Source organism: Hylobates moloch, unplaced genomic scaffold (assembly GCF_009828535.3).
Source record: "Hylobates moloch isolate HMO894 unplaced genomic scaffold, HMol_V3 SCAFFOLD_1, whole genome shotgun sequence".
Classification (NCBI taxonomy): Eukaryota; Metazoa; Chordata; class Mammalia; order Primates; family Hylobatidae; genus Hylobates; species Hylobates moloch.
The window spans coordinates 96,941,559-96,963,690 of NW_026652276.1; the positions used below are offsets into that span (position 1 = coordinate 96,941,559).

The 22,132-nt window shown below is 49.0% G+C and overlaps 1 protein-coding gene across 1 annotated transcript in view; it reads left to right on the forward strand.

The window, feature by feature from the left end:
- The first annotated feature begins 7,483 nt into the window (after positions 1 to 7,483).
- The window catches only part of LOC116810871 (small integral membrane protein 10-like protein 2A), an 18,076-nt gene continuing 3,427 nt past the window's right edge, over positions 7,484 to 22,132 (forward strand). Inside the window, exon 1 of the mRNA XM_032755889.2 lies at positions 7,484 to 7,874. Within this exon, the coding sequence (XP_032611780.1) occupies positions 7,689 to 7,874 (186 nt within the window). The 5' untranslated portion in view covers positions 7,484 to 7,688. The remainder of the gene's footprint in view (positions 7,875 to 22,132) is intronic.

Below are 22,132 nucleotides of genomic sequence, written 5' to 3' on the forward strand. Positions count from 1 at the left end.
GGTGACTCTAACTCCCTTGGCTATTGGTTTAAGCTACTTTTTTTTTTTTTTTTTTTGCAGACAGAGTTTCGCTCTTGTTGCCCAGGCTGAAGTGCAATGGCGCGATCTTGGCTCACCACAGTCTCCGCCTCCCAGGTTCAAGCGATTCTCCTGCCTCAGCTGCCTGAGCAGCTGGGATTACAGGTGCATCCCACCACACCCAGCTAATTTTTGTAGTTTTGTTTTGTCTTGTTTTTGAGATGGAGTCTCACTCTGTTGCCAGGCTGGAGTGCAGTGGCGCAATCTCGGCTCATGGCAGCTTCCGCCTCCTGGGTTCAAGTGATTCTCCTTCCCCAGCCTCCCAAGTAGCTGGGACTACAGCGTGTGCCACCACACCCAGCTAATTTTTGTACTTTTAGTAGAGACGGGGTTTCACCATGTTGGCCATGCTGGTCTCGAACTCCTGACCTCAGGTGATCTGCCAGTCTTAGCCACCCAAAGTACTGGGATTACAGCCGTGAGCCACTGTGCCCAGCTGATTAAGGCTGTTATCATACGCATCCTGAGATCTGTTCCTTCTGGCTCTTTCATCCCCCAACAACCCTGTAGTTGCTTCTCTTGTAGTTACCTGCCATGATCCAGTGCTACTTAACCTGAATCCATGCTCAACGCTTCCCTATAAGTGCTAGGCTCTCTCCTGTTGGAAAGAAATAATTTCTTTTTTTTTTTTTGAGATGGAGTTTCACTCTTGTTGCCCAGGCTGGAGTGCAATGGTGTGATCTTGGCTCACTGCAACCTCCGCCTCCCAGATTCAAGCAATTCTCCTGCCTCAGTCTCCCAAATAGCTGGGATTACAGGCACCCACCACCAAACCCCACTAACTTTTTTGTGTGTTTTTAGTAGAGACAGGGTTTCGCCATGTTGGCCAGGCCGGTCTTGAAGTCCTGACCTCAGGTGATCCGCCTGCCTCCACCTCCCAAAGTCCTGGGCTTACAAGTGTGAGCCACCACGCCCAGCCGGAAAGAAATATTTTCTGAGATTTATAAGCTTTTTAAAAAAATTGTCGGGCGCAGTGGCTCACGCTTGTAATCCCAGCACTTTGGGAGGCCGAGGCGGGCGGATCACGAGGTCAGGAGATCGAGACCACGGTGAAACCCCGTCTCTACTAAAAATACAAAAAATTAGCCGGGCGTGGTGGCGAGCGCGTGTAGTCCCAGCTACTCGGAGAGGCTGAGGCAGGAGAATGGCGTGAACCCGGGAGGCGGAGCTTGCAGTGAGCCGTAATTGCGCCACTGCACTCCAGCCTGGGTGACAGAGCGAGACTCCATCTCAAAAAAAAAAAAAAAAAAAAAAATTAAAGGCCGGGCAGAGTGGTTCACATCTGTAAGTGCAGCACTTTGGGAGGCTAAGGCAGGAGGATTGATTGAGGTCAGGAGTTGGAGGCTACAGTGAGGTATGATTGCACCGCTGCACTCTAGCCTGGGAGACAGAGAGAGACCCTGACTCTAACAATAATTACATCAATAACATTTAAAAGTTAAAATTAAGATTCTTCAGCCTCTTTTGGGCTGGGCATGGTCGCTCATGCTTGTAATCCCAGCACTTTGGGAGGCTGCAGCAGGTGGATCACTTGAGGCCAGGAGTTTGAGACCAGCCTGGTCAACATTGTGAAAGCCCATCTCTACTAAAAATGCAAAAATTAGCCGGTGTGGTGATGCATGCCTGTAATCCCAGCTATTCGGGAGGCTGAGACAGGAGAATTGCTTGAACTTGGGAGGTAGAGGTTGCCGTGAGCTGAGAGCATGCCATTCTACTCCAGCCTGGGTGACAGAACTAGACTCCATCTCAAAAAAAAAAAAAAAAAAAAAAAAAAAAGATTCTTCAGTCTCTTGATCTTCCTGTGCCGGCTTTATGGTGCCCAGAGCTGCTCATGTTCAGATTTGCCATGGGTGGTGCTCCCCTACATCTGAAGATGCAAAGTTCTCTCTCCTTCCTTGTCACCTAATCTTGCTGGCCTTCTCAGGCTCACCTGCAGGAGACCCCACTCAAAAGTAGAGTCTGGCCGGGTGCAGTGGCTCACGCCTGTAATCGCAGCACTTTGGGAGGCTGAGATAGGTGGATCACCTGAGGTCAGGAGTTCAAGAACAGCCTGGCCAACATGGCGAAACCCCATCTCTACTAAAAAATACAAAAATTAGCCAGGCGTGGTGGTGGGCTCCTGTAATCCCATCTACTCGGGAGGCCAAGGCAGGAGAATAGCTTGAACCTGGGGGTTGGAGGATACAGTGAGTCAAGATCATGCCACTGGGTGAAAGAGCGAAACTCCATCTCAAAAAAAAAAAAAAAAAGAAAAGTGGGGCCTTCTTCAGAAGATATGTTTGCATGATTTCCATGAGGAAGGCATGTGCCCTGTCCCTTTCTTCCTAATGCTCACTGAGTCTTTTTTTTTTTTAACAGACTTTACTTTTTTAGGCCAGTTTTTGATTCATAGCAACACCGAGCAGAAGGTACAGAGAGTTCTCATATGTTCCCTGCCCATGCTAATAGCCTCTCCCTTTAGCATCTTCCACCAAAGTGGTACATTTGTTACAATTAGGGAACCTATACTGACACATCATTTTCACCCTAAGTCCACAGTTTGCATTAGGGTGTGTCTTGGTGTTGTGCATGTCATGGGTTTGGATAGATGTGTCAGAACATGCATCCACTGTTCCAGCTCTCTCAGAGGAGTTTCCCTGCCCGAAAAATCCTCCGTGCTCTGCCTCTTCATGCATCCCTCCCTTCATGCATCCGTCCCAGGGACAAAAGGTTGTCCCTGGCAACCTTTTGTTTCCAGACCCTGGCAACAGATCCTTTTACTGTCTCCGTAGCGTGGCCTTTTCTGAATGTGATATAGTTGGAATCATACAGTATACAGGCTTTTCATATTTTTTTCCTTGAGACAGAGTCTGGCTCTGTCACCCAGGCTGGAGAGTAGTGGTGCCATCATAGCTCACTGCAGCCCTAACGTCCTAGGCTCAATTGATCCTCCTGCCTCAGCCTTCTGAGTAGCTGGGACTATGGGTATGCGTCACCACGCCCAGCCAAGTGTCCTGGATTTCTTTTTTTTTTTTTTTGAGACGAAGCCTTGCTCTTGTCCTGTAGGCTGTAGTGCAATGGCGCGATCTCGGCTCACTGCAACCTCCACCTCCTGGGTTCAAGCAATTCTCCTGCCTCAGCCTCCCAAGCAGTGGGATTACAGGCGCCCACTACCACGCCCAACTAATTTTTGTATTTTTAGTAGAGACGGGGTTTCACCATGTTAGCCAGGATGGTCTTGATCTCCTGACCTCCTGATCTGCCCGTCTCGGCCTCCCAAAGCGCTGGGATCACAGGTCTGAGAAAAAAAAAAAGTTTCTTAGAGATGATGTCTTGCCATATTGCCCAGGCTGGTCTTGAACTGGGCTCAATCGATCCTCCCACCGTAGCCTCCCAAAGTGCTGGGATTACAGGTGTGAACCACCAAGCCCAGCTAGAGCACTCATCTAGGAGTCTAGTTTTCTGACTCCTTTGGAGCCACATGGATTTTTTCTATGAGAAATAATCATTGGTGATTTTTTTTTTTTTTGAGATAGTCTCACTCTGTTGCCCAGGCTGGGGATTAGTGGCATGATCTTGGCTCACTGCAACTTCCACCTTCTGCGTTCAAACAATCCTCCTGCCTCAGCCTCCCAAGTAGCTAGGACTACAGGTGTGCACCACCACACCTGGCAATTTTTTTTTTTTTTTTTGAGACAGAGTCTCGCTCTGTTGCCAGAATGGAGTGCAATGGTGTGATCTTGGCTCACTGCAACCTCTGCCTCCTGGGTTCAAGCAATTCTCCTGCCTCAGCCTCCCGAGTAGCTGGGACTACAGGTGTGCACCACCACACACAGCTAATTTTTGCATTTTTAGTAGAGACAGGATTTCACTGTGTTGGCCAGGATGGTCTTTATTGGCACCCAGGATACAGGTGCCTGTAATCCCAGCTACTCAGGAGGCTGAATCACCTGAACCCGGGAGGTGGAGGTTGCAGTGAGCCGAGATCGTGCCACTGCACTCCCGTCTGGGTGACAGACCAAGACTCTGTCTCAAAAAACAAAAATATTATTTTTAATAATGATAATTATTGAAGGCCTTGGTCTTTCAAAGTGTTGGGATTACAGGCATGAGCCACTGTGGCTCACATTGATTTATAATTAGTTCTGTCTGTGTTTTTTTCTCAAACCATAATGAGGAAAATGTATTCCCAAAGATGCTCAGTGACACTGGGCTGAGCTGAATGCTAGGTCAGGAACCTAGGCTAATTTCCCAGCCGGCACTGTAGTTTTGAACAATTAACCCGGATATACCTGAAATATTGTTAGCTTTCCCGTGTGTCTCTTTGACCTCTCGTTACATCTCATTACAACAGGCTTCTTACCTTGCCCAGTTTAGCTTTGTGGTAATTTTGCTTGCCATTGTTTATGGCAACCAAATGGCTTGTTAAAATAACTCTCTGCCTAGGTAGAAGGATGGCTTGAGGCCAGCGGTTCCAGACCAGCCTGGGCAACATAGTGAGAGCCTATCTCTACCAATAATAATAATAATAATAATAATAATAATTAATAAAATAAAAATAAATTAGCTGAGCATGAGCCAGTCGTGGTGGCTCATGCCTGTAAACCCAGCACTTTGGGAAACCAAGGCGGGCAGATCACCTGAGGTTGGGAGTTCAAGACCAGCCTGACCAACATGGAGAAACACCATCTCTACTACACATACAAAATTAGCCAGACGTGGTGGCACATGCCTTTAATCCCAGCTACTCAGCAGGCTGAGGCAGGAGAAATGCTTGAACCCAGTAGGTGGAGGTTGTGATGAGCCAAGATCGCATCATTGCACTCCAGCCTGGGCAACAAGAGTGAAACTGTGTCCCCCCAAAAAAAAAAAAAAAAAAATTAGCCGAGCATGGTGACGCATATCTGTAGTCCCAGCTATTCAGAAGGCTGTGGCAGGAGAATGGCTTGAGCCAGGGAGGTTCAGGGTGCAGTGAGCTGTGATCATGCCACTGCACTCCAGACTGGGCAACATAGCAAGACCTCTCATCTTGAAATAAAATTTTTAAATGCCTCACTGCCACAATGGCATTTAGAGACAAAAAAATGAGTAACTAGGGAGGAGATGTGTGCATGTGTGTATGACTCTGGGTGTGTGTGTGTGTGTGTGTGTCTGTACATATACATGTACCTATATCTCTCTATATAATCACGTTACCTCAGCCCATCTGGTCTTTCCACATAGTTCAAATAAACAGGACTGACAAATTTCCACCAGTGAAAATCTCTACAAGCCTAGGAATAAATTCAGCTGATCTTCAAGCCTGTTTACACATTACCAGATTGATCCTGTGTTTTCTGGCAAATGTTCCATCGAAGACTCTACCCTTTAAAATGTTTAAATTATTTGCCTAAATACTGCATAAAGACATTTTCATTTTACTTTTTATCAAGAGGGTAGCTTGAAAAACAGCAATTCTGCAGCATGTGCACTGCAGTGCTGAAGGAGCGCATGCAATGTGCACTGAAAGGAAAAAATAGCTTCCAAAAAAAGGAAGTGAGCTTTTTAATGTCAACGATAAATGTGACAAAATATAATGCTGCAAAAATAAGGGAAACTAAAGGTTTGTGAATTTTTTTTTTTTTTTTTTGAGACAGGGTCTCACTCTGTTTTCCAGACTGGAGTGCAGTGGTGTGATCATACCACACTGCAGTCTCGAACTCCTGGGCTCAAGCATTCCTCCCACCTCAGCCTCCCAAGTAGCTGGGACCACAGGTGTGCACCACCATGCCTGGCTAGTTTTTTTCACTTTTTGTAGAGACAGGATTTTGCTATGTTGCCCAGGCTGGTCTTGAACTCCTGGGCTCAAAGGATGGACCTGCCTTGGCCTCCCAAATGCTGGGATTACAGGAGTTGGGCACTGCAACTGGCCTATTTTATTTGATTGATTTAAAAAATGCTAATCCCAGCACTTTGGGAGGCCAAGGTGGGTAGATCACCTGAGGTCAGGAGTTCGAGACCAGCCTGGCCAACATGGTGAAACCCTCTGTCCACTAAAAATACAACAATTAGCTGGGCATGGTGACGTGAACCTGTAATCCCAGCTACTCGGGAGGCTGAGGCAGAATTGCTTAAACCCGGGAGGCAGAGGTTGCAGTGAGCCAAGATCGTGCCACTGCACTCCAGCCTGGGCAACAAGAACAAAATTGAGGCAGGGCGCGGTGGCTCACGCCTGTAATCCCAGCACTTTGGGAGGCCGAGGCGGGCGGATCACGAGTTCAGGAGATCGAGACCATCCTGGCTAACACGGTGAAATCCCGTCGTCTATGCTAAAAAAAAAAAAAAAAAAAAAAATACAAAACATTAGCCAGGCGTGGTGATGGGCGCCTGTAGTCCCAGCTACTCGGGAGGCTGAGGTGGAAGAATGGTGTGAACCTGGTAGGTGGAGCTGGCAGTGAGCCACGATCGCGCCACTGCACTCTAGCCTGGGCGACAGAGGGAGACTCCATCTCAAAAAAAAAAAAAAAAAGCAAAACTGAGTCTGAAAAAAAATGCTCCTCAGCAGCATTTTAAATTCTGTTAAAAGCTACATAACATAAGATTTAGCACTGTAGGCCGGGCACGGTGGCTCACGCCTATAATCCCAGCACTTTGGGAGGCCAAGGCGGACAGATCACTTGAGGTCAGGAGTTCGAGACCAGACTAGCCAACATGGTGAAATCCCGTCTCTACTAAAAATACAAAAATTAGCCGGGCGTCGTGGCACCCGCCTGTAATCCCAGCTACTCGGGAGGCTGAGCCTGGGGAATCACTTGAACTCGGTAGGCGGAGGTTGCAGTGAGCCGAAGTCACGCCATTGCACTCCAGCTTGGCAACAAGAGCGAAACTCCATCTCAGATAAGAAGAAAAAAAGATTTAGTACTGCAACAATTTTTTTTTTTTTTTGAGACAGAGTCTTGCTCTGTCGCCCAGGCTGGAGTGCAGTGGCTCTATCTTGGCTCACTGCAAGCTCCGCCTCCTGAGTTCACGCCATTCTCCCGCCTCACCCTCCCGAGTAGCTGGGACTATGGGCGCCCACCACCACGCCCGGCTAATATTTTGTATGTTTAGTAGAGACGGGGTTTCGCCGCGTTAGCCAGGATGGTCTCGATCTCCTGACCTCATGATCCGCCCGCCTCGGCCTCCCAAAGTGCTGGGATTACAGGCTAACAGCGGCGTTAAATACATTCACTTTGTCTGCAACCATCGCTACCGTCCTTCGCCTCCCTTTGTCTTCATTTTCAGACTCATCAGTAGGGGGCGGACGGAGACAGAGCATCAGCCTCGACCCCCACGCCCTCTCTCCCGCGCATGCGCGTCTTACCTGCAAAAAAAAAAAAGGTGGCAAGGGCGTGTCCAGGGGCGGGGCTTGTGGGCCGCGCAGGCGCGTGGCTGGCTTTGTGACGTCAGGCTGCGCGGCCAGGCTGGGACAGGCGGCGGCTCGCGGAGGCGCTTCTCCGAGCGTGACGTGCGGTCTCCGCTCTGCTGCGGCCCGCCCGCCCGCCGGTCTAGCCGCCGCCTCCCTCGCTCCCTGAGCGCGCCAGGCTAGGGTCAGCGGCCGGGGCGACGCGGCGCGGAGAGGGCGGGCGGGCTGTGGGAGCGTCGGTCTCTATATGGCGGCGGCTCTGTCGGGCCTGGCTGTCCGGCTCTCGCGCTCGGCCGCCGCCCGCTCCTATGGGGTCTTCTGCAAGGGGCTGACTCGCACGCTGCTCATCTTCTTCGACCTGGCCTGGCGGCTGCGTATCAACTTCCCCTACCTCTACATCGTGGCTTCCATGATGCTCAACGTCCGCCTGCAGGTGGGTGAGCAGTGCCTGCCCGGTACCTGGCCCTCCCCGAGCGCCCGCCTCGCCCGCGGGATGCAGACGCCACGGCAGCTGCCACTGCCTAGAAGCTGAGTGTATGTCAAGCACCGTGCATTTTCCGTGCGACCCTACTTTGGGGAGACCCACTGAGGTGGTCCTTATCCCCGTTCTGCAAACGCGGCACTGGGGGTCAGGTTAAGGGACTTGCCTTGGGAAAGGTCCCGCGGCTCGGGAGGTGGGGTCCGAGATTGCATGGGCTGGAAAGGTGTTGAAGAGGACCTTTACTAAATGTTGGGTGAATTTTCTAGTTCCCAAACTTTGCAATCCTCCCCTCCTTTTTTTAATTGTAAAGACAGGGGTCTCGGCGGGGCGCGGTGGCTCACGCCTGTAATCCTAGCACTTCGGGAGGCTGAGGCGGGCGGATCACCTGAGTTCAGGAGTTCGAGACCAGCCTGACCAACATGGAGAAACCCTGTCTCTACTAAAAATACAAAATTAGCCGGGCGTGGTGGCGCATGCCTGTAATCCCAGCTACTCGGGATGCTGAAGCGGAAGAATCGCTGGAACCTGGGAGGCGGACGCCACGGTGAGCCGAGATCGCTCCATTGTGCCTGGGCAGCAAGAGGGAAACTCCGTCTCAAAAAAAAAAAAGAAAAGAAAAAAATAATAAAGGGATCTCGTTATGTTGCCCAGGCTGGTCTCGAACTCCTGGCCTCAAGAGATCCTCCCATCTTAGCCTCCCAGTGCTGGGATTATAGGCATGAGCCACCACATCTGGCCTGCAAAGACGTTTTATGTTATCCTTGAAGCTAAAAATGGATTGGAAGTTAACAGTGTTTTGATAAATGTACCTTATTTTGGCCAGAGATAGAACTGAGGTGTGAGGGTGAAGACAAGGGAAAATAAAGTGGAAGAGGTGGAAGTACAAAACGTTTCAGAGGCCTGGAACCATTCAGCTGATCTTAGAGTATGCTCACACCCCAGCACCCTGGAGACCGCCTATGCTATAAAAAATGGGCATTTCCTTTTTTTGTTGTTTGTTTTTTTTCCTGAGACAGACTCTTACTCTTGCCCAGGCTGGAGTGCGGTGGCGCCATCTCGGCTCACTGCAACCTCTGCCTCCCGAGTTCAAGCGATTCTCCTGACTCAGCCTTCTGAGTAGCTGGGACTACATACAGGGCCCGCCACCATGCTGGGCTGATTTTTGTATTTTTAAGTACAGTTGGGTTTTCACCATGTCGGCCAGGCTGGTCTCAAACTCCTGACCTCAAGTGATCTGCCCGCCTCGACCTCCCAAAGTGCTGGGATTACAGGCGTGAGCCACCGCGCTCAGCCAAGAGACTGATATTTCTACATCCCTTGAATTTCTGTTGCGTTTTTCTTTTTTTCTTTTCCTTTTTGGTAGAGACAGGGTCTCGCTATGTTGCCAAGGCTGGTCTCGAACTTCTGGCCTCAAGTGACCTCCTGCCTTGCCCTCCCAAAGCACTAGGATTACAGGCAGAACCCAGTGAGCCCGGCCTCAGATGACTTTTTCTAGTGGAAGGAAAGGTTGTCAACTCGAGAATTCTTCCTCAAGGAAAGGTGGCCTAAGTCCTGAGCCCCTCTTGCATTCTGTTTGCATACCTCTGTGATGAAGGAGGGACCCTCCTTTGGGGAGTTTACAGTTGGACGGTCCTTGGGTTGCTCCCTGGCGTGCAGAATGAACCAGTCTGAGCAGTAGAACCACCCAGTTGTGAGACACTGCAGGTGCCTTCCCTTTCTAACGTCGGTTTGGCCATATCAAAGTATGATTGTCCCAGTAGCGCGTCTTCAGGTGTCTGGTGCCTGACACAGGTGATGGTAGTTAACATGAAACCTAACGCTGGCTGTTGATCAAAATTGAGTTAAGGTGGCCGGGCGCAGTGGCTCACTCCTGTAAGTAATCCCAACGCTTTGGGAGGTCAAGGCGTGTGGGTCGCTTAAGCTCAGGAGTTTGAGACCACCCTGGGCTACACGGTGAAACCCTGTCTCTATTAAAATACAAAAAATTAGCTGGGTGTGGTAGCCGGGCAGTGGTGGCGTGCGCCTGTAGTTCCGGCTGCTTGGGGGGCTGAGGTGGGAGGATCGCTTGAGCCTGGGAGGCAGAGGTTGCAGTGAGCCGAGATTGTGCCACTGCACTCCAGCCTGGGCGACAGTGAGATTCTGTCTCAAATAAGTAAATACATGAGTTGAGATTAACTGGCCTCTTTATTTTGAGGTCCAAATTGAGGTACTTTCATGGGATCAAGGGCTTGTAGCATCCTGAAATTATACCTGACTAGAGGGGTCAAAACCTCCACCAGGTGGCTTGAATTGAGTGAAGGGTGCTCCTGTGTCAGGTCAGGGGACTGGTAAACCAGAAGGCCTGCGTCCTCCCCAGTTACCACCTTTGGAAATAGGGGCCCAGTGTTTGCCGGATCTAGTCAGCACCAAGAGAAATCAGAAGTCAAGATTTTTAGATTTCCAATCCAGATTTTTAAAAAAGAAACTTTGGCTGGGCATGGTGGCTCATGCCTGTAATCCCAGTATATTGGGAGGCTGAAGCAGGCGGATCACTTGAGGTCAGGAGTTCAAGACCAGCCTGGACAATATGGCAAAACCACATCTCTACTAAAAATACAAAAATTAGGCGGGCGTGATGGTGCACGCCTGTAATCCCAGCTACACGGGAGGCTAAGGCAGGAGAATCACTTGAACCCAGGAGATGGAGGTTGCAGTGAGCCAAGATCGTGCTACTGCACTCCAGCCTGGGAAACATAGCGAGACTCTGTCTCAAAAAAAAAAAAAAATAATCACCACTACCAAAAAAACAGATTTAAAAAAAAAAACTTTGAGGGCAAAACAAAAAGTGTCTGCGGGCTGTATTTGGCCCCTGTACTCCCCTTTTTGAAACCTATTGTCTAGAGTAACATAATTTGCAGTTATCTGTAAAAATCACAAGAACGACTGTAAGAGAAAACCTACTACATGATGCTGTTATGGTGAAAATTGTATGCTTTTTACCATTGAAAAAGTTAACCTATTTCATATATCCGCTTCTCTATTTATAACCACCTCTCTAGTCTACCCTACTGTATCCACTTGCCTGGACTATAGTATCTGCTATCTCCACCAAGCAATCAGAGGCAACTTCTAAAAAACAGAAATCAGATCGAGGGCTGGGTGTGGTGGCTCATGCCTATAATCCCAGCACTTTGGGAGACTGAGGTGGGAGGATCACTTGAGCCCAGGAGTTCCAAACCAGCCTGGGCAACACAGCAAGACCCCAGTCTGCACAAAAAATAAATTAGCCAAGTGTCGTGGTACGTGCCTGTAATCCCAGCTACTCGGGAGGCAGAGGTGGGAGGATCGCTTGAGCCAAGGAGGCCGAAGATGCAGTGAGCCGTGATCATGCCACTGCATACCAGCCTGGGCAACAGAGTGAGACTCTGTCTCTAAAATTAAACAATAACAAGAAAAACACATACCCTCCCATAAATCTGATCATGTCATTTCTAAAAGAAAGCTAAACTCTGGCCGGGCGCGGTGGGATTTACGCCTGTAAATCCCAGCACTTTGAGAGGCTGAGGCAGGCAGATCACCTGAGGTCAGGAGTTTGAGACCAGCGTGGCCAACATGGTGAAACCCCGTCTCTACTAAAATACAAAAATTAGCCGAGCATGGTGGTGTGCGCCAGTAATCCCAACTACTTGGGAGGCTGAGGCAGGAGAATTACTTGAACCCCGGGAGGTGGAGGTTACAGTGAGCCAAGTTCGTGCCACTGCACTCCAGCCTGGGCAACACAGTGAGACTCCGTCTCCAAAATAATAATAATAATAATAAAATTCAAAAAAAGAATTGTGTGGGCCAGGTGCAGTGACTCATCCCTGTAATCCTAGCACTTTGGGAGTCCAAGGTGGGAGGATCACTTGAACTGAGGAGTTTGAGACCAGCCTGGGCAACATGGCGACACTCCGTCTCTACAAAAAATACAAAAATTGGCTGGGCGTGGTGGTGTATGCCTATAGTCCCAGCTACTTGGGAGGCTGAGGTGGATCACTTGAGGCCAGAAGGCGGAGGAGGCAGTGAGCTATAATTGTGCCACTGTACTCCAGGCTGGGCAACAGAGCAAGACCCTGTCTCTAAAAAAAGAAACAAGTGTGAAGATTGTAGGCTTGGGCTTGACCAAGTGCAGCAAGCAGCCATGCCACATCCTGGGGGTGGGGAGTGGGGTGTCTGTCTTCTTGGCGGTGATATTTACCTCTGCTACTTTAAACTCCCCTGCAGGTTTTAGAGTTTTTGTTCATTTGTGAAAAACCACTAACTTACCTGATTTGAAGGTTTAATTTTTGTGTGTTTCTGGTAAAGGGAAGTGCAACAGGAAATAGAATCCGAAGGAATAAGGGGGACAGCCCCACGCCTTCTTTTTTTTTTTTTTTTTTTTTTTCTTCAGAACATGCTTTACCCTTGCTTGAGGCCAGGAGCTTGAGAAGCCTGGGCAACATAGTGAGATGCCATCACTACAAAAATTAGCTGGATGTAGTGGTGCATTCCTGTAGTCCCAGCTACTTAGGAGGCTGAGGTGAGAGGATCGCCTGTGCCTGGGAGTTCAAGGCTACAGTGAGCTACGATCCCACCACTGTTCTCCAGCATGGGTGACAGAGTGAGACCAAAAAGAAAAAGCCATACCCATCCTCTTCATTGCAGGAATGTTAGAATCTGTTTCACAAGTAATAAGGCATAAAGAACTCCATTTTCCAAATTTATTTAGGGAGCCCCTCCCCCCTAGATCTCTAGTTTGTAGGGCAGTGAGGCATTTTAAGGAGGTTAATACCTCTTTAGGATGAAAGATGATTAAATGAGAAAATGATGCAGACAATTGTATATTGAGAATGGTTATGATTTTAAAATACTATTTGCAAGCAATCCTTAATCTCCTGGAGTTGTTAGCATCCTTCTTATTTATACAGAATCTGAAATACAAGGCAGTTAAACAGAATCAATACCAAATACTAAATTTAGTAAAAGCAAGATTAAAAATGGTACTTTGAATCTGCTATAATTTAACAAGTCATGCCTACAACTTTTCAGTTATATGGCCTGTGGGAAGAATCAAGTGTTTCTTAGTCCTAGATCATATATATATATATATATATATATAAAATTATTATTATTTTTTGAGACGGAGTTTCGCTCTTGTTGCTCAGGCTGGAGTGCAGTGGCGTGATTTTGGATCACTGCAACCTCCGCTTCCCAGGTTCAAGCGATTCTCCTGTCTCCGCCTCCTGAGTAGCTGGGATTACAGGTGCCTGGTACCACGTCCAGCTAATTTTTGTATTTTTAGTAGAGACGGGGCTTCACCATGTTGGCCAGGCTGGTCTTGAACTCCTGACCTCAGGTAATCCACCTGCCTCGGCCTCCCAGAGTGCTGGGATTACATGTGTGAGCCACCGCACCTGGGCGATTTTTTTTTTTCTTTTCTGTTTCTCTCTCTCTCTCTTTTTTTTTTTTTTTTTTTTTTTTTTTTTTTTTTTTTATGAGAAAGCGTCTTCCTCTTGTCATCCAGGCTGGAGTGCAGTGGTGTGATCATAGCTCACTACAGCCTCCAACTCCTGGACTCAAGCAATCCTCCCACTTCAGCCTTCTGAGTAGCTGGGGCTACAGGCATGTGACACCATTCTTGGTTGATTTTTTTCATTTTTTGTCTAGACAGGGGTCTCACTATGTTGCCCAGGCTGGTCTCGAACTCCTAGCCTCAACTAATCCTCCTGCCTCAGCCTCCCAAAGTGCTGAGATTACAAGTGTGAGCCATCATACCCAGCCCTCCTTAGTCTTTTGTTTTTGTCTTTTATGTCTTTTTATGTTGGACTTTTGGGTTGCTTTCACTTTTTGGCTATTGTGAATAATGTTACTACGAACATTTGCACGTAAGCTTTGTGTGGACATCGGTTTTTATTTCTCTTGGATGTATACTTAGAGCAGAATTGCTGGATCATATGTAACTCCTCTTAAAAAAGATCACTCTTTTTTTTCTTTGAGACAGAGTCTCACTCTGTCACCCAGGCTGGAGTGCAGTGGCGCAATCTCGGCTCACTGCAACCTCTGACTCCCAGGTTCAAGCTATTCTCCTGCCTCAGCCTCCCCAGTAGCTGGGATTACAGGTGCCCACCACCATGCCCAGCTAATTTTTGTATTTTTAGTAGAGATGGGGTTTCGCCATGTTTTCTGGGCTGGTCTTGAGCTCCTGGGCTCAAGAGATCCATCTGCCTCGGCGTCCCAAAGTGCTGGGATTACAGGCGTGAGCCACCGCGCCCGGCCGAGATGGAGTCTTGTTCTTGTCGCCCAGGCAGGAGTGCAATGGTGTGATCTCGGCTCACTGCAGCCTCCACTTCCCGGGTTCAAGTGATTCTCCTGCCTCAGCCTCCTGAGCAGCTGGGATTACAGGTGCCCACCATCAAGCCTGGGTAATGTTTGTATTTTTAGTAGAGACAGGGTTTCACCATGTTGGCCAGGCTGGTCTTGAACGCCTGACCTCAGGTGATCTACCCACCTTGGCCTCCCAAAGTGCTGGGATTACAGGGGTGAGCCACTGCACCTGGCCAGCACTCTAATTTTTTTTTTTTTTTTTTTTTTTTTTGACAGTCTTGCTCTGTGGCCCAGGCTGGAGTGCAGTGGTGCAATCTCAGCTCACTGCAAGCTCCACCTCCGGGGTTCATGCCATTCCCCTGCCTCAGCCTCCTGAGTAGCTGAGACTACAGGCTCCTACCACCACACCTGGCTAATTTTTTGAATTTTTTTTTTCTTTTTAGTAGATATGGGATATCACCGTGTTAGCCAGGATGACAGCGCTCATAATTTTTTTTTTTGTTTTTTTTTTGAGACGGAGTCTTGCTCTGTCACCCAGGCTAGAGTACAGTGGCACAATCTCGGCTCACTGCAAGCTCCGCCTCCCAGTTCACGTGATTCTCCTGCCTCAGCCTCCCGAGTAGCTGGGACTATAGGCGCCCGCCACCACGCCTGGCTAATTTTTGCATTTTTAGTAGAGACGGGGTTTTACCATGTTGGCCAGGCTGGTCTCAAACTCCTGACCTCAGGTGATCCTCCCGTCTCAGCCTCCCAAAGTGCTGGGATTATAGGTGTGAGCCACCACGCCCTGCCAATAATTTTTTAAGTCATTGTCAACCTGCCATCCTTTGAGTCTGTTACCCTGAATTCCCTCCCTGGCAATGTTGGGGGAGCTGTGAGTGGTCTGTATTTGCCCTTCGGCCGACTCCAAGTGCAGCACGGCCTCTGCACTTCAGCTGACCCCAGGTGCGGCACGGCCTCTGCCCTTCCACTGAAGTGTACTTACCCATGTTGGGGCTGTGTCTGTACACACATGCAGTGGTCGCTTCTCCGTCCTCCACCGCACCGACCCTCTCAGCAGCGTTTTGTCCTTCCCTGAAACACTTTTGGTCATGATGATAGCAGCTGCTGTAGATTCTGATCAACAGCAGCTGGGATGCCCTTGGGATGCTAGTCAGAGAAGATTCTGGCTGCTTCTCATACATCGAATCTTCACAGAATCCTGGGAGGGGCTGGGCACGGTGGCTCATGCCTGTAATCCCAGCACTTTGGGAGGCTGAGGTGGGCGGATCACCTGAGGTCAGGAGTTTGAGACCAGCCTGGTCAACATGGAGAAACCCCATGTCTACTAAAAATGCAAAAATTAGCCGGGCGTGGTGGTGCATGCCTATAATCCCAGCTACTCAGGAGGCTGAGGCAGGAGAATTGCTTGAACCTAGGAGGCGGAGGTTGCAGTGAGCTGAGATCGTGCAACTGCACTCCAGCCTGGGCGACAGAGACTCATTCTCCCTGTGGAAAGTCAGTTGCCTGACCCCGAGCTGGCACCTGGCCTCTGCACACTCCTCTCCTTGTGATCGCACCTGTGAGCATCCAGGGGACTGGAAGGGGGAGACAGGGCAGTGGTTAAGAGAGGGGTATGGCTGGGCGCAGTGGCTCTCGCCTGTAATCCCAGCACTTTGGGAGGCCGAGGTGGGTGGATCACGAGGTCAGGAGATGGAGACCACGGTGAATCCCTGTCTCTACTAAAAATACAAAAATTAGCCAGGCGTGGTGGCGGGCACCTGTAGTCCCAGCTACTTGGGAGGCTGAGGCAGTGGAATGGTGTGAACCTGGGAGGTGGAGCTTGCAGTAAGCCGAGATCGCGCCACTGCACTCCAGCCTGGGTGACAGAGCAAGACTGTGTCTGAAAAAAAAAAAAAGGGGGTACACAGCTGGTTTTATAGGGGCAGGTGTGATTTATTTTTTGTGGAAATGGGGTCTTGCTATGTTGCCTAGACTGGTCTCAAACTCCTAGGCTCAAACGATCCTCCCACCTCAGCCTCCTGAGTAGCTGGGACCACAGGTGCGTGTACCACACCCAGCTAATTTTTTAATTTTTTTCGTAGAGATGGGGGTCTTGCTGTGTTGCCCAGGCTGGTCCCCAGCTCCTAGGCTCAAGTGATCTCCCCACCTCGGCCTCCCAAAGTACTGGGATTACAGGTGTGAGCCACCGCACCTGGCCGTCAGGTGTGATTTAGACGTGCCAAGTGGTGAGTCGCAGGAACTCAGTGATGTTAGTGTGTTCCTTGTGATCATGATTCAGCTTAATTTAGAAGCGATGTGGTCATTCCTGTTTCTCCTCTAGGCTGTGTGGAAATCCGGGGGTCTGTTTCCGCTACCTCCAGTCTGAGCATTTGGGCCATGAGCATAGTGAGTTAAGGTGTGCCAGCATTCACACCTGAGGGGTGTGGAGCCAGCCCATCTGGGAGCGTGTGTGAGCTCTCCTTGCGTGCAGGAGTCCCTCAAGGCCCACCGTGGCCCTGCTGGTTTTAGCTGTGTCTTCTCCCCTTTGGGACTAGCCTTGCCAGCCCTCTTTCAGAAACATTGGGGCCAAGATATTTTTAGTTTACAAAGCAACAGCACCGTCATGCCCTGGAGGCCAGGAATAGCTCGGGTTGGGGAAGGCGAGGGTACAGGCACCTATGAGGGCAACAGCTAAATGGGTCAGGCCATTGTTGTCCGGCAGGTCAGCTGGGCAGGGATCTGCGAGGAGGGTGACCGCTCCTGTTGTGGTGAGGATCGGGTATACCTGGACAGCCTCGTTTCCCCGGCACCGTGCCCCTGTGACCTCCCTGGCTTTCTGTTCAGCCTTTGTCATCTTTGGTGGGAGGCAGAGGGAGGTATAGGCTGCAGGATTTACCCTCTGGAACCCAGGGCTACACTTTATTTTTCCTGAACCATGCTTTCTTGAAGACTCCTTCCCCATTCTAGTGGTCTGAGCTTTGGTAGCTACCTTTGTAATACCAACATTTACACTGTTTTTTAAATTTTGTAGAATTGACATGGCATGAGGAGGCCAAAAAGAGCTGATTTTGTATACACTTAGGCATACTTTATCTGGTACAATATATCTCTAGCATACTGAGAATAAACTATGAAAAAACTCATAAATGACTTAAATATGCCTAGAAATTATTTAGAAGTTGTTTGTGGCCCTCAGAATACAGGTAATATGTGTAAGAGTCTAATATCAGAAGAGGTTAGTTGAGGGCTCTGAGTCAAAATGTTTTTGATAACCTATTGAAGTCTTTTTCTGGCTGGGCATGGTGGCTCACGCCTGTAATCGCAGCGCTTTGGGAGGCCAAGGTGGGTGGATCACCTGAGGTCAGGAGTTCGAGAGCAGCCTGGCCAACATGTTGAAACCGTGTCTCTACTAAAAATACAAAAATTAGCTGGGCGTGGTGGCGGGCGCCTGTAGTCCTAGCTACTTGGGAGGGTGAGGCAGGAGAATTGCTTGAACCTGGGAGGCGGAGGTTGCAGTGAGCCAAGATTGCACCATTGCACTCCAGCCTAGGTGACAGAGCAAGACTCTGTCTCAAAATAAATAAACCTATCGAAATCTTTTTGATGAGGGAATTAAATAGTTTATTACTGAATACTACAGTACTAGAACTTCAGGGAACAATTATATCATGATTGAATACATGATTACCTTATTAAATGAATTTTTTTATGTTTCTGAGTTATAAAATAAGTGATTATTAATGGTACCTTATACTGCATTAGTTTGCTAAGGAAAATGAAAAAAAAATAATGGTACCGTTTTTAAAGTACTTTAACACAATTCTAGAAATGTTTCACCTTTCTGAACAATGCTAAATCCTTGTACAAGGACTTACTAAAAATGGTTAGAAACTTAATTTTTCTGAGCGCTGTCCCATATTATATGACCTGTTTTTCTTGATAATTAAAATACTGGGGCCGGGCGCGGTGGCTCACGCTTGTAATCCCAGCACTTTGGGAGGCCGAGGCGGGCGGATCACAAGGTCCGGAGATCGAGACCACGGTGAAACCCCGTCTCTACTAAAAATACAAAAAAAAATTAGCCGGGCGTGGTGGCGGGCGCCTGTAGTCCCAGCTACTCGGAGAGGCTGAGGCAGGAGAATGGTGTGAACCCGGGAGGTGGAGCTTGCAGTGAGCCGAGATTGCGCCACTGCACTCCAGCCTGGGTGACAGAGCGAGACTCCGTCTCAAAAAAAATAAAATAAAATAAAATAAAATAAAATACTGGGCAGGCTCACGCCTGTAATCCCAGCACTTTGGGAGGCTGAGGCGGGTAGATCACCTGAGGTCAGGACTTAGAGACCAGCCTGGCCATCATAGTAAAACCCCATATCTACTCAAAATACAAAATTAATGGGCTGGCAAGGCTAGTCCCAAAGGGGAGAAGACACAGCTAAAACCAGCAGGGCCATGGTGGCATACACCTGTAGTCTCAGCTACTTGGGAGGCTGAAACAGGAGAGTTGCTTGAGTGCGGGAAGCAGAGGCTGCAGTGAGCCGAGATTGCACCACTGCACTCCAGCCTGGGTGGGACAGAGAGAGACTCTTGTCTCAAAAAAAAAAAAAAAAAAGGAATTAAAATACCTATTTCAATCTGTATTGAAATATATTTAGGAATGCTTCCATTAAAAAAAAAGAAAAAGAAAAAGGAATGCTTCCATTTAAGGATAATGTTCATTCTTAGCACATTTTCATCAGCAAAATAAATGTAAGGTTTGAAAGAATATGGCCAGGCATGGTGGCTCATGCCTGTAATTCCAGCACTTTAGGAAGCTGAGGTGGGTGGATCACTTGAGCCCAGGAGTTCAAGACCAGCCTGGGACATGGCAAAACATTGTCTCTACAAAAAATATAAAAAATTAGCTGGGCGTGGTGGCACACACCTGTGGTTCCAGCTACTTGGGAGGCTAAGGTGAGGTGATGACCCAAGCTTGGGGAAGTCGAGGCTGCAGTGAGCCGTGACTGTGCCATTGCACGCCAGCTTTTTTTTTTTTTTTTTTGAGACAAAGTCTTGCTCTGTCTCTCAGGCTGGAGTACAGTGGTGCCATCTTGGCTCATGGCAGCCTCTGCCTCCTGGGCTCAGGTGATTCTCGTGTCTCAGCCTCCTGACTAATAGCTGGGATTATAGGCACATGCAACCATACCCAGCTAATTTTTGTATTTTTAGTAGAGATGGGGGTTTCCCTGTGTTGGTCAGGCTGGTCTCGAACTCCTGACCTCGAGATCTGCCCACCGTGGCCTCCCAAAGTGTTGAGATTACAGGCGTGAGCCACCGTGCCTGGCCTGTATTCTTTTATGTGATTCATATAGATACAGTTTTTTCTTTTCTTTTTCGAGTCACAGTCTTGCTCTAATTGTGCAGGCTGGAGTATAGTGGTGTGATCACAGCTTACTGCAGCCTTGAGCTTCCAGGCTCAAGCAGTCCTCTCCCACCTCAGTCTCTGAAGTGACTGGGACTACAGATGTGCACCACCACCCCCAGCTAATCTTTTAATTTTTTTTTTTTTTTGAGACAGAATCTCACTCTGTTGCCCAGGCTGGAGTGCAGTGGTGCTATCTTGGCTCACTGTAACCTCTGCCTCCCAGGTTCAAACGATTTTCCTGCCTCAGCCTCCCGAGTAGCTGGGACCACAGGCGCACACCACCATGCCCCGTTAATTTTTGTATTTTTAGTAGAGACGGGGTTTCACAGTGTTGGCCAGGCTGATCTCGAACTCCTGTCCTCAAGTGATCCACCCGTCTTGGCCTCCCAAAGTGCTGGGATTACAGGTGTGAGCCACTGCTCCCGGCCACTCTTTAACATTTTTTTGTAGAGACAGGGTCTTTCTGTCTTGCCCAGGCTGGTCTCACACCCCTGGGCTCAAGCCATCCGTCTGTCCGTGCCTCCCAAAGTGTTGGGATGACAGGGCTGAGCCACTGCACCTGGCCTGGTTCAAATATATTTTAGTGAAGTATATAGAATAATGGTCACAATTCTATCAGTAAAAACTTTTGAACATGTCCTACAAGATATATATAAGTATTCATAAAGTATATATTTTGCTCACTCAGAATATGATACATATTATAAAATATAGAAAATGTTAAAAGGGAGAAGAAAGAAGAATGAAATAGACCAAGACGTTCTAATATTTTCTCCCATATTAACAATGGCTAGGCTGGGCGTGGAGGCTCATGCCTGTAGTCCCAACACTTTGGGAGGCTGAGGCGGCCAGATCACCTGAGGTCAGGATGTCAAGACCAGCCTGGCCAACATGGCGAAACCCATCTCTACTAAAAATACAAAAACTAAAATTAGCCCGGCGTGGTGGCAGGCACTTAGAATCCCAGCTACTCAGGAGGTTGAGGCAGGAGAATCGCTTGAACCCAGGAGGCGGAGGTTGCAGTGAGCCGAGATTGTGCCATTGCACTCCAGCCTGGGCAACGAGCAAGACTCCATTTCAAAAAAAAAAAAAAAAAATTAGCTGGGCATGGTGGTGGGTTCCTGTAATCCCAGCAACTTGGGAGGCTGATGCAGGAGAATCGCTTGAACCCAGGAGGTGGAGGTTGTAGTGAGCTGAGATTGCACCACCACGGTCCAGCCTGGGTGACAGAGTGAGACTGTCTCAAAAAAAACCACTGGCCGGGCGTGGTGGCTCATGCCTATAATCCCACCACTTTGGGAGGCCAAGGTGGGCGGATCACCTGAGGTCGGGAGTTTGAGACCAGCCTGACAAACATGAAGAAACTTGTCTCTACTAAAAATACAAAATTAGCCAGGCGTGGTGGCACATGCCTGTAATCCCAGCTACTTGGGAGGCTGAGGCAGGAGAATCACTTGAACCCAGGAGGTGGAGGTTGCAGTGAGTCGAGATTGTGCCATTGTACTCCACCCTGGGCAACAAGAGTGAAACTCCGTTTCAAAATAACTAACTAAGTAACTGTCCAGGCCGGAGTGGTGTGGTGGCTCATGCCTGTAATCCTAGCACTTTGGGAGGCCAAGGCAGGTGGATTGCCTGAGCTCAGGAGTTTGAGACCAGCCTGGGCAACTCGTGGAACCCCGTCTCTACCAAAATACAAAAAATTAGCCAGGTGTGGCAGTGTGCACATGTAGTCCCAGCTACGTGGGAGGCTGAGGCAGGAGAATTGTTGAACCCGGGAGGCGGAGTTTGCAGTAAGCTGTGATCCTGCCACTGCACTCCAGTCTGGGTGACAGAGCGAGACTCCATCTCTTTTTTTTTTTTTTTTTTTTTTTTTTTGAGATAGAGCCTCTGGGGCTCAAGCTGTTCTCCTGCCTCACCCTCCTGAGTAGCAGGGACTACAGGCATGTGCCACCATGCCCAGCTAATTTTTGTATTTTTAGTAGAGATGGGGTTTTATCATGTTGTTCAGGCTGGTCTTGAACTCCTGACCTCAGGTGATCCACCCATCTAGGCCTCCCAAAGTGCTGGGATTACAGGCATGAGCCACTGCACCCAGCCAGTCAACAACTTAAAAAAAATACTTTAGCCGGGCATGGTGGTACACACCTGTAATCCCAGCTACTTGGGAGGCTGATGCAGGAGGATCACTTAAGAGGCCAGGAGTTCGGCCAGGCGCGGTGGCTCATGCTTATAATCGCAGCACTTTGGGAGGCCGAGGCGGGCAGATCATGAGGTCAGGAGATTGAGACCATCCTGGCTAACACGGTGAAACCCCGTCTCTACTAAAAATACAAAAAATTAGCCGGGCGTGGTGGTGGGCGCCTGTAGTCCCAGCTACTCGGGAGGCTGAGGCAGGAGAATGGCATGACCCCAGGAGGCGGAGCTTGCAGTGAGCTGAGATAGGGCCACTGCACTCCAGCCTGGGCAAAAAAAGAGCAAGACTCTGTCAAAAAAAAAAAAAAAAAAA